Raw genomic sequence first — 12,366 nt, 5'->3', positions numbered from 1 at the left:
TGGCATCTTTAATTCACATGTAAATCAAAGCATTTCGACACCTATAATTTTGGGGGGAGATTTATAGTATGTACAAGCACTGTTCCGGCTGAGAAACAAGGGGGTGTCAGGTTAATTTTATTGAAACATTTTAGTGTAGACTTGTTCATATACTTTCACCCTATTCCATACTCCAAAATACCGCAGTCCAAATAACAGTCAAATTCCTCTTCCCTGAACATCAATCACTTCTGTACTAACTTGATAAGATTGAAAAATCCAATCTAGACAATCTGATTAACAAACCAAATCTAGGTCCTTTTTTTTGTTCCTGTCAGCTCACACACTGTGCGCTGTGAGTCTCACACACATCACACACATCAGACATGTCTGTGTTCAGAGTATCGTGTATGTCTGTGTCAGGCTACACGCTTCATACCAGTTCAACAGAGAAACAACCCTGATCTGATATTGCCCTCTCTCTCTCTCTCTCTCTCTCTCTCTCTCTCTCTCTCTCTCTCTCTCTCTCTCTCTCTCTCTCTCTCTCTCTCTCTCTCTCTCTCTCTCTCTCTCTCTCTCTCTCTCTCTCTCTCTCTCTCTCTCTCTCTCTCTCTCTCTCTCTCTCTCTCTCTCTCTCTGTCTCTCTCTGGGTTAGGTATACAAGCCTTCTTTGTACAGGAACGCCACCTTTGATGTCATGTACTGTGTGTCCTGTCTTCCGCTGCGGTGTCCTGGGTTTAGGCAGATCAAAGTGGAGTCTTTTCGGATATGCCGTGTTTTTGTTTGTTTACCATGTTTTTTCTCCTTCGTTCAGTAATGGGTGGTTGCTGTTTGTTCTGTAGTGTTGGGCTGGCGAGGAAGAAGAGAAGGAAATGTCGGAGTTGTATTGTGTTGTTTTATTTCCAACACTGTTGACACATTTTATGCTAATATTGAGGCTGGAATTCAATGAAACCCACTCACACGCACTTCTTATTTTAAAAGCTGGAAGCATATTTATCTTAGGGGAGTCTACCTAGGACTGATGGTAGTAGGTTTTTACTATAGCTAAAACAATGACGTGATTTTCCTTCACCAGAGGAAAGGAGCTGCTGCATTAATACAACAATTCTGGTTCTATTGTATTGAGCCCTGAGACACAGCAGTGCTGCAGGTCTGTAGAGTAAAGAAGGGAAAAGATGGAGAGTAACAGCCACCAGTGACTTTGCGTAACCTCCTGGCTGTCTCCAGTTTACCCTATGGTTTGACCCAGACAGTCCCTTTTAGTCTCTCACGTGGAGGCACTGCAGTAACACTGGCTATTTTTGCCTCATTTTGAACAGATTAGCTTTATTAAATAAAGGAAAGAGGGAAACCGCTACACTATCAGTGAGGTCTCATAAAGAATGTGGGGAGTTCAACGAGTACATAGATCTTACATGCCTCCTGATATGGAGGATTTACTTTGGGATTTCTAGAACTCTTCTGGCAGTGGCACATGTCATGAAAACCATACCTATAGAGATATTTTTTTTAAATTATCATATTATATTTTGGAGGGGGCAAATTGCACATACATGCATACTGACATAAATCATTGATCGTTGATCATATTTGACCATTGATCCCCATCAAAACATATATGGGGCCCGTTTCCCAGACACAGATTAAGCCTAGTCCTGGACTAAAAATCTATTCTCCATTGAGAATGCTGTTAGTCCTGGATTAGGTTTAATCTGTGTCTGGGAAACCGGCCCATGAAGTACAGCCTCTGTCTGTTTTTAACTATTTTCCTCCATTCTCTCCATTCCCCCCCTCAGGAAGAGCAGAACCGCGGCAAGCCCAACTGGGAGCACCTCAACGAGGACCTGCATGTCCTGATCACGGTGGAGGACGCACAGAACCGCGCTGAGATCAAGCTGAAGAGGGCTGTGGAGGAGGTCAACAAACTACTGGTGCCTGCGGTGAGTCAGTGGCCATGTGTCACTTCCTGTTGCTGAGGGCCCGTGATGCAGGGCTGAGAGGAAGCTCTCAGAGATGTCACCAATCAGATGTGTTTATTTAAAGACCTTAGATTGATGTCATAAGTGTTCATATATTTAGGAAGTGAACGGGGACCTGCATGTCCTGCATGGTAAAAACGGATTGGTGGTAGTTCGCTCTAGACCAGGGATGGGCAACTCCAGTCCTCGGGGGCCAGAGTGGTGTCACACTTTGTCCCCATCCCTAGTCAACACAGCTGATTAAACTAATTGCATTCTAAACTGAAGATCATGATTAGTTGATTATTGGACTCAGGTGTGTTAGCTGGGGCAAAAGTGTGACACCAATCAGGCCCCCGAGGACTGGAGTTGCCCATCCCTGGTCTAGACCATATTTCTGTGCTAAAAGAGTCATGTGCAAGATCATGTGCCATAATGTGCATGCGTGCGTGAAAAGATGGTCATCACACTTGCGGTGAAATTATGTATTAGCCAACAGCTTAATATTAGTATTTCCTTAAAATGTGCTGAACTTTATAGAATCAGCTCAAAAGTAATTGCCCTTTACAACCAATTACCGTTGATTGTACATCCAAACAGTCAGGTGTATGTCAGTGACTACAGATACTATATATTTAATTTTTATTTAACCTTTATTTAACTAGGCAAGTCAGTTAAGAACAAATTCTTATTTACAATGATGGCCTACTTGTAAAGTAGGCCGTACTACAGTATATCCTCAAATACATAAACCACAAATAAACATATAGCAGTTTCTTTTATAGAGAAATCAATACCAAAGATGTTGCTATGTCAATCATGTTCATTTGTTTGTTTGATTGTGTGTGTCTCTGTGAGAGAGAGAGAGAGAGAGAGAGAGAGAGAGAGAGAGAGAGAGAGAGAGAGAGAGAGAGAGAGAGAGATATGTTTTTGCTGATCCACACGGTCTCCCTTTCATTTCCTTTTTGTCACTTGAAACAGGAAGTGAGATTCTTCATTGGTGAAAAGGGGAAGTTTAGGAAGGAGCCTGTAAGATGGGGTAATCTTCTCAGTCTGCCGTCTAGGCTTCCTCAACCTCAATAGAGCAGAGAGGGACTATTTTAGTTTGTTAAAGCATGACTGCCAAAATGACTCAGGGTTGAAATAAATCTGTGATTGAATGATGATTAAATTGTGTTGAAAGAGGATCATGGGTGAATTAGTCAGCCTGTACATTCACTCTTGGAGGAATCTTTGTATCATATTACATGTGTCCTTCATTGATACAGTATACCCTCCCCACGGTAGATGAATGACAATGATGAATGTGTAGCAGCCTATACTTAGTTTGATGTATCAATACATAGCCACTAGCCAGGCCAGTCCATACACAAAGTCCTCAAACCCACCTGTTGGTGTTTCTTGTAAATGAACAGTGGTTTCCTGTCTGTGTCTGTCAGGAGTCCATTTAGGAGAACGTGACATTGGAGGGCCTACATAAGATCATGTGATTGGCCGGCTGGCCCCTATCGGGTCATGGGTTCTTTCTGGGTTATGAAAGCTGTCATACACAGATCCTGACAGGCTGCTAACACAGAGAGCATGACCGGTGTAGCTGGCCTCATTGATCAAATAACCACTAAAAAATTAATGAAGAACACAAGACGAGTGAGGCCAGGCATCTGGGGAACCTGCATGGGAGTGACTGTGGTGTGTGTGTGAGCGTGCGCGATGTTGTGTTTACTGTTGGTCTTAGCTGTAATGAACAGGGAGAGGTTACCAACTTTAGTTAGTTGAAGCAGGGCTGATTTTCAGGAAATGAATCACTCACTGCGAATGAAGGACAGATTAGGAGATGACATGACATGTGGTCATCATCACACGCCAGAGAGTGAGAGTGTGTTTTTAAGTTTTCAAACCACAACATTTAGGATTTTTTTTCTCAAGTACAGAAACCTTTCAAGCACTGTTCCAGGCGTTGCACTGAAAAGGATAAGAAAATATTGAAGTTTGCTTGATGGCCAATGTTTTTCAAGGGACAATGAAAAGTATTATTTTTACTTTTTCATTACTTTGATTTTCATTGTGTAGTCTAGTTTGTTGGAAATGGCTGTTTTAAAAGACTGTGAAGTGATGTGGCATATCTGCTGCTTTGCCTCGGTACTTCAGAAATAAAGCTAGGGCTCCGCCTTACTGGGCTGTCATGACAACTACCAGGGCCGTAGCTACATATGAGGACACCGAGATCCGGACCTCTGTAATATATAGATTATTTTTTTAGGAACTCAGTCGGGATCTCAATTTACTGTTGAGAGTTAGAATAGTAGAATACACAAGTTGCAATTACGAAACTTGGTTGTGCATCAGCAGTGTTCCTCTTGTTATATGTCACTCACTGACAGTCACTCAATTAGCCATGTCAGTTCAAATGTTTTAGATTAGTAAATTAGTCTATTTAGTCTAGCCAGCTATCTAAAGTAATCATGGCTGAATTACCGATCGGGAACACAGGGCACGTGCCAAGGGGCCCTGACCTCCAGGGGGCCTCCACTGATTTTTTTAGTCACTCTCACTCAGATATCATATTAACATGGCATAAGTCATAGCAAAATGTGTAGATTTGCAGAAGATTTTGCTTTAAAACTGAAAAAGAATCTCTCCATCCCATGGCAAAATGTGTAGAATTGCAGGAAATTAACTTTAAAACGTAAAGTTTTTTCTCTCCACTATTTAGAGGTTTGCCTGCAGTCAAAAAATTATTTGCCCACGACAAAATCTCACTTAGGGCCCCAAAAGGCTGTGTGTGTGCGCGCGCGCAAGTGTGTGTTTGCGTGGATATGTGCCAACATGCTTGTGGTTGTGTGTTAAAAGGACAATATATCAGATATTCAAAGCCAGTGTGGAATGTTTTTTTTGTTCTCCAAATAGCATTTTATAGTTTTTTAATTGTATAGAAATGCAGTAAATGAGCTTCAACTTGTCCGGACCTCACTAAAACTCAGACCCTGGCAGTCCTCTGGCCACCTCCAATAGGGATGTCACTCTTCCTCGGTCCCCAGGCTTCCACCACAACAGACATTAGTGTTCTGGCTATCAGAGTAGAGATACCAGCATCCTAAAGGTAAAAACACTATAAAACCACAGTCTCTGTTGCCCCCACTGCTCTGAAACCCACCCACCTGACGGTATCTCTCCTCTCCCCTCTCCCCTTTCTTCTCTACCCTCTCCTCTCCGCTCTCCACTCTCCTCAAGCCTCTCCCCCCTTCCCCAGCTCCTCTTCCCTCATTCCCTCTCTCCCCTCTACCATTTACTTTTTCCCTCCAGCACCAAATAGCTTGAAATCACATCACCTACATAGCAATCACATCACATGCTGAGAGCCATAAAGATAGAACATCTCTATGCTGAGAACATCATCATCATTATCAGTAGCAGTCCCTGTGTGCTTGCAGCATTCAGTGACTGTTAACGGTGCCAAGGGCAATTTGTAGTATGAGTAAGACCAGTCCCCTGTGTGATTATGCTGGTACTACTCCCTCTGCAGTTTGCCACTGAGCCATACAAAATGAGGGAGACATAATAATGTGTACTGTGTGTGTGTGTGTGTGTGTGTGTGTGTGTGTGTGTGTGTGTGTGTGTGTGTGTGTGTGTGCATGACTACATGTGCTTGCATGCACTCTAGCGGGCATATGCTCAATGTCCTGACTTATTCATCTGCAACAGATTGTCGCAATTAAGAGAGAGAAAGCTCAGATCTAAATGTACCATACTCAGAAAGTGCCTTCAGTGGTACATATGATTTATAGGGACATTGTGTCTTTGGACTGTCCTCCAGCCTGTCAGACCCCTCAGGTCTGTCCACTGGTTGCATTAGCCTCTACACTGACCTTAACCATGTGAATCATCCCCATCACATTCATGCATTTAACCCTTAAACCTCCTCCCCTACACCAGCGAATCACAAAGACTCACATGCTCAATTCCTAGTACAGTAAATGGGAGGAAGTGCAACTTCAGCACTAGGCTGTGTGTGTACGCGCCAGATAAGAAAAAAGTCGACATCATTGGTATTAAAAGCACTCTGCCACCTTCTGCCACCTGCTTTGCAGGATTGTTATTTTTTGAAGTACGTGATTGGTTAAAATTGCGAGCCCTCTTTGTGTAGTGCGGTGGTTGGACCGTTTTATGCAGTGATTTGATTGTTATATGCGGTAATAGTGCAGTGATTGGTCAAATTTGCAAGCCCTCGTATAATATGCAGGGAATTGTTGATTTTGCACACAAAAAATTGTGATTGCAGAATTGCAAAATCCTGGAGGGACTGCATAATGCTGTCACTGATAGGAGTGGAGGCTCTCTGCTGCCTGTCTCTCCCTGTGCCTCCCCAGTAGTAGCAGCAGTAGCAGGCGGACTCAGAGCCTAAACCATCGGGTGCTGAGGGGACCAGCTTTAATTAAAGTCCTGTCTATCAGCAGGGCCCCGCAATGGCTCCTGGCCCCCACCACTCTGACAGATAGAGGCAGGCTCTAATTGTCAGGGCCCAAAGATAAAGTGGAATTCAAATGGTGTGTGTCTCTGGGGTGGTGGGGGGGGGGGGGGGAGAATAGTTAGTGTGTGCGTGTGCGTGTGCGTGTGCGTGTGTGCGCATGTGTGTGTGGGTGCCCCTCACCCCTCCCCGTTGGCTTGACCAGCTGTGCAAGTATAGTGTTTGAGCAAACACACACACTACGTCTGGGACTCAAACCTCCTGCTGCCAAGCCCAGCCTGTCAGGCATGTCGCCTCCTTAGCTCCTAGCCGAGGAGGAATATTGTATCTACACTTGACAGTTTTTATTAAACACTGAGTGGTTCACTCCATTTCTTGGTTTTGTCACCTTTTTTTTTTCTTTCCATCTTTCTCCCTTTGTCTCACTCGCTCTCTGTTTCTCACTCTCACTCTGTCACACTCGTTCTCAAACTCACAAACTCCACTCTGTTCATAAACTGGAATCTTGCGCCCAAGCACACATCTATACACACATGTTCTCTTGTTTGAGAAGGCCTTGAGTGCTGCTGAGATTCTAGGAGGCTGGGTGCATTGGTCCAAGGCCCTGGCCACTTGTGAATTTGAGTCTGCATCTGCAAGTTTCCAGGGAGTTCCCAGCATGTTCCATTCCATGGAGGTTAGTCACAGACAGCTGACACATTGTAGACAGGATTAAATACACTCTCACTAGCAGATACTTTAAAGGGGTTGGATATGCATCTGCAATTCCTGCACATCCTTAGGGGGTTGGGAACTTGATTCAAATCAATTCAATGTACAAGCCAGGGCAGGGGAGAATCAGCCATGTGTTAGGTAAGAGAGGCAAAGGAAGCTTCTTGTTGTATTATGAGTGAAGAGAGAGCAGTGCAGGATGGCTGAACAAAAGCCCACTGGTTTGTGGGAGTTCCCATCTGTTCCCTCTGCAGCACAATAGACCCTCTCTTGCATGACATGTTTTTCTGCTGCTCATGGTCTCTGAAAGTGCAGAGCCCCAGCCCAGGACCCAGGAGGGAGGGCCAGCCCAGCTGAATAGAGTTCATATGTGCGTGAGACTCGGTCGCTGTGTGCGTTTGGGGTGGGGGTAGGTTGTGGGTGGTGTGCGTGTGTGTGTGCGTGCATTTGTGTATGCCTTCATTCATGCATGTAGGTGTATGATTATGTATGTGATTGATCTGAAGTGTGAAGATGTGTGTGTGTGTGTGTGTGTGTGTGTGTGTGTGTGTGTGTGTGTGTGTGTGTGTGTGTGTGTGTGTGTGTGTGTGTGTGTGTGTGTGTGTGTGTGTGTGTGTGTGTGTGTCTGGTGCTTGTATGTGTGAACAGCAGGGACCTCTTCTCTGGTCACATGATTGAGTAGTCATCTAGGTCTTTGAGGCTGAAAGACCATCAAAAGAGCCTTTGTTTACAACTGGAGTGTAGAAATCCTGAGCTGGGCTTTCTTCTCCTGCGGAGCTGGATAATGCTCTCTGTGGGGCTCTCCTCTCCTCTCCTCTCCTCTCCTCTCCTCTCCTCTCCCCTTCCCTTCCCTTCCCTGCCCTGCTCCACTTTGGCCTCCTAAATAGACAAGAGTTCATCTCTCTCCATCTCTCCATCTCTCTCTCTCTCTCTCTCTCTCTCTCTCTCTCTCTCTCTCTCTCTCTCTCTCTCTCTCTCTCTCTCTCTCTCTCTCTCTCTCTCTCTCTCATCTCTCACTCACTCACTTTTACTTCCATTCACTCTCATTCTCTTTTTCTCTCACATACAGACATTCTCTCATTTTCTCTCTCTCTGTCACTCACTCACTCACTTTTCCTTTCATTCACTTTCATTCTCATTCTCTCTCAAACACAAAGACAGACACACATTCTCTCCCCCTCTCTTTCCCTCTCTGTTAAATCATTTTGGAGAGTTGAGGATGTCTCACTGGGTAAACAGCCATGTTTGGGAACGCACCCAGTGGCTCCCTCTCTCTCTCCCTCCCTCTCTCCTCCCCTCCCTTACATTGGGGATCAGGCAGAAAAAACAGGGAATCGGGTGAAAGGGGGTAGAAAATGCATCTCCGTGGCAACCTGTTGAGTGGCTCTTGTCCCGGGGCTTCAAAAGAGGCCGAGCCATGTGACTGTAAATAGAGAGGCTTGAATTCCTCACGGACTGTCCATTTTCAGACAGCGAGGGGTGAGCAAGGACCCCCCAAGCGCTGGGAAACAAGCTGTCCGTCTCCATCCTCACCCTATTGCATATTTCTCCCCCTCCTTTTCCTCCTCCCCTCTGAGAGTGAGGGAATATTTCTGGGAAGGTTTCTATTAACTTGTCCAGTGATTTTCTGTTGACATTTAGAAAGTTCACATAGCAAATAAATGTGTCAATTGCCTACTACAGTGCGTTTCCATTTAACTATCTTGTGTCGATAAAAACAGCTGGACGTAATGACGTCACACCAAAAAATATATATATGTTTCGCAACAAACGACAGTGTCGAATAAAAATGAAGTGGTTGAAGTGTTTCCAATACCCATTTAGGCAAATTGCGCATTAATAAATGATAAATTGGCGACAGCCTGTATGCCCTCCCACCAATATGTTTCATATCTCAGGTAGCCTGCGAAAGCCAGCATGGATAGATTACAATAATTGACTAATATTTGACATATTCTATTTATTCTCATGTGCCAACGTATTGGACTTGCACTCCTGTAAATCTAAAATAATTGGATGGTGAAACCAGAAAAGCAATGCGAAGCAATTCGGGCATTCTTGAAAGTCAGGACAATCCTTGTCCAGCAAAGAAACATTATTTTTATAGTTGAAAATATGGATTTTGCAAGCAGTAGGCATTTATAATTAAATGTGTAGTGGAGCTTTATAGTTACGTGATGACATCACATGCCCCACATACCTTCAGAGTTTTATTCGGCAATCATCATTTATTCGAAAAACACAGTTTCCATCATAATTTGTTACAATAAAGAAAGTTTGACAAAATACAATTCCACTCCTGTTGAACGGATAACATTTTTGTCGATCTTTAGAAAATGTCTGCTATATCTGCCGTTTCCATTATACATGTCAGAATGTTTTTTATTGCGACATTGCTTTTGTGGAATAAACCTGGGTCAATGGAAACCTGCCTAGTGTTTTGAGAGTAGACAGACAGACAGAAAAATGAATCTAGCTCTGCAGTGCTGTTTTGCTTAGATATAGCAGTTCACCAGATAGCTGCCTGCCTGCCTGCCACCCTGAGGCATGTGTGAAATGAAATGTCACCTCTGAAATAAAGGCCTGCTTCTGTCAAGAAAACATCGAATTTCTCACATGCAGGGCTGTTACTGTGTAATGGCACACTTGACTTCAATACTATTACAGACCTTTGTTTTTTTGTGTGTGTGAGAAATGATTGCAGAGGTGTTTATTGAACTGAGCGAGACTGAAATGGAATAGATCATACAGCACTCTGCAGTGGCTTCAAAAATGTATTATTTGACTTCTATGTATTTTGTTAGAGATCTATCCAATTGACATTTAAGTCATTTGGCAGACAATTTTTTTTAAGGGCTTGATCATTATGAGCTAAACACTTCAAAATTACCCTATGCACAGAAGCCTTTCACTGTTGCCTAAAAGCTCTCATACCAAACTCAAGGTCTCTGAGACACACTCAAAGAAAGTTTATCATGATCCATGTACAGTGGGGAAAAAAAGTATTTAGTCAGCCACCAATTGTGCAAGTTCTCCCACTTAAAAAGATGAGAGAGGCCTGTAATTTTCATCATAGGTACACGTCAACTATGACAGACAAAATGAGGGAAAAAAATCCAGAAAATCACATTGTAGGATTTTTAATGAATTTATTTGCAAATTATGGTGGAAAATAAGTATTTGGTCAATAACAAAAGTTTCTCAATACTTTGTTATATACCTTTTGTTGGCAATGACACAGGTCAAACGTTTTCTGTAAGTCTTCACAAGGTTTTCACACACTGTTGCTGGTATTTTGGCCCATTCCTCCATGCAGATCTCCTCTAGAGCAGTGATGTTTTGGGGCTGTCGCTGGGCAACACGGACTTTCAACTCCCTCTAAAGATTTTCTATGGGGTTGAGATCTGGAGACTGGCTAGGCCACTCCAGGAACTTGAAATGCTTCTTACGAAGCCACTCCTTCGTTGCCCGGGCGGTGTGTTTGGGATCATTGTCATGCTGAAAGACCCAGCCACGTTTCATCTTCAATGCCCTTGCTGATGGAAGGAGGTTTTCACTCAAAATCTCACGATACATGGCCCCATTCATTCTTTCCTTTACACGGATCAGTCGTCCTGGTCCCTTTGCAGAAAAACAGCCCCAAAGCATGATGTTTCCACCCCCATGCTTCACAGTAGGTATGGTGTTCTTTGGATGCAACTCAGCATTCTTTGTCCTCCAAACACGACGAGTTGAGTTTTTACCAAAAAGTTATATTTTGGTTTCATCTGACCATATGACATTCTCCCAATCCTCTTCTGGATCATCCAAATGCACTCTAGCAAACTTCAGATGGGCCTGGACATGTACTGGCTTAAGCAGGGGGACACGTCTGGCACTGCAGGATTTGAGTCCCTGGTGGCGTAGTGTGTTACTGATGGTAGGCTTTGTTACTTTGGTCCCAGCTCTCTGCCGGTCATTCACTAGGTCCCCCCGTGTGGTTCTGGGATTTTTGCTCACCGTTCTTGTGATCATTTTGACCCCACGGGGTGAGATCTTGCGTGGAGCCCCAGATCGAGGGAGATTATCAGTGGTCTTGTATGTCTTCCATTTCCTAATAATTGCTCCCACAGTTGAGTTCTTCAAACCAAGCTGCTTACCTATTGCAGATTCAGTCTTCCCAGCCTGGTGCAGGTCTACAATTTTGTTTCTGGTGTCCTTTGACAGCTCTTTGGTCTTGGCCATAGTGGAGTTTGGAGTGTGACTGTTTGAGGTTGTGGACAGGTGTCTTTTATACTGATAACGAGTTCAAACAGGTGCCATTAATACAGGTAACGAGTGGAGGACAGAGGAGCCTCTTAAAGAAGAAGTTACAGGTCTGTGAGAGCCAGAAATCTTGCTTGTTTGTAGGTGACCAAATACTTATTTTCCACCATAATTTGCAAATAAATTCATAAAAAATCCTACAATGTGATTTTCTGGAATTTTTTTCTCTCATTTTGTCTGTCATAGTTGACGTGTACCTATGATGAAAATTACAGGCCTCTCATCTTTTTAAGTGGGAGAACATGCACAATTGGTGGCTGACTAAATACTTTTTTCCCCCACTGTATCCCTCTGAATACATAACATACTGTAGATACATACAGTAAAATATCACCTCTACAAGAGGTATTTCCACCAGAGTATTCTCACAAAAATCTCTATATCAATACACTTCTTCACTATTACAATCCAGATTGTTTGGCTCTGACAATGATGGAGATAAGACCCTTTTTGAGAGCAGATCGCAATTCCAATTCACCGCCAGACCACCAATCAGAATGCAGCCTGTAAGATGAATAATGGACAAGGACATGCATTTTTTACACGCAAATCTCCTCAAGTCTATTTTTCAAAAGGAAGACAGGCAGTTGGCCTCTTTCGGAAGATTAGAGAACGTTAAGAGATGTGGAGAGAAACTGTATTTTCCCCGCTGTCCGTATCTCTGAAGTACGGGCACAGAGACAGACAGATTGGGGAGGAAGTGACATCGCTGTGGCGGTCTTTTAGCGTGTTGTGAAGGCTGAGTAGTGTCTTCTAAAGGGAGATAAGGGTGCTGGGGCACCGCAGCAGGGTGATGCCTGCCGTGCCCACTGTTTAACAGGCATGTGAACCCCAGTTTATGCCAATGTGGTGGGTAAACAATCCACTGTAGAGAGAGCAGGCCCGCCTGTCTGTGCCACTCCAAACACTCAACTGAGTTTAAAGGGAGACTGCTTGCGTTTGTGA

The 12,366-nt window shown here is 43.8% G+C and overlaps 1 protein-coding gene across 6 annotated transcripts in view; it reads left to right on the top strand.

The window, feature by feature from the left end:
• LOC121569466 (protein quaking) overlaps positions 1-12,366 on the top strand; it is an 82,561-nt gene that overhangs the window by 49,506 nt on the left and 20,689 nt on the right. For all 6 annotated transcript variants that reach the window (XM_041880482.2, XM_041880464.2, XM_041880491.2 and 3 more), the window contains exon 4: positions 1,779-1,922. In XM_041880482.2, coding sequence (XP_041736416.2) covers positions 1,779-1,922 — 144 coding nt within the window. The remainder of the gene's footprint in view (positions 1-1,778; positions 1,923-12,366) is intronic.

The sequence above is a fragment of the Coregonus clupeaformis genome, chromosome 1, assembly GCF_020615455.1.
Source record: "Coregonus clupeaformis isolate EN_2021a chromosome 1, ASM2061545v1, whole genome shotgun sequence".
NCBI lineage: Eukaryota > Metazoa > Chordata > Actinopteri > Salmoniformes > Salmonidae > Coregonus > Coregonus clupeaformis.
Note: the sequence above shows the minus strand (reverse complement) of the source record. Positions and strands in the feature narration are given on the sequence as shown.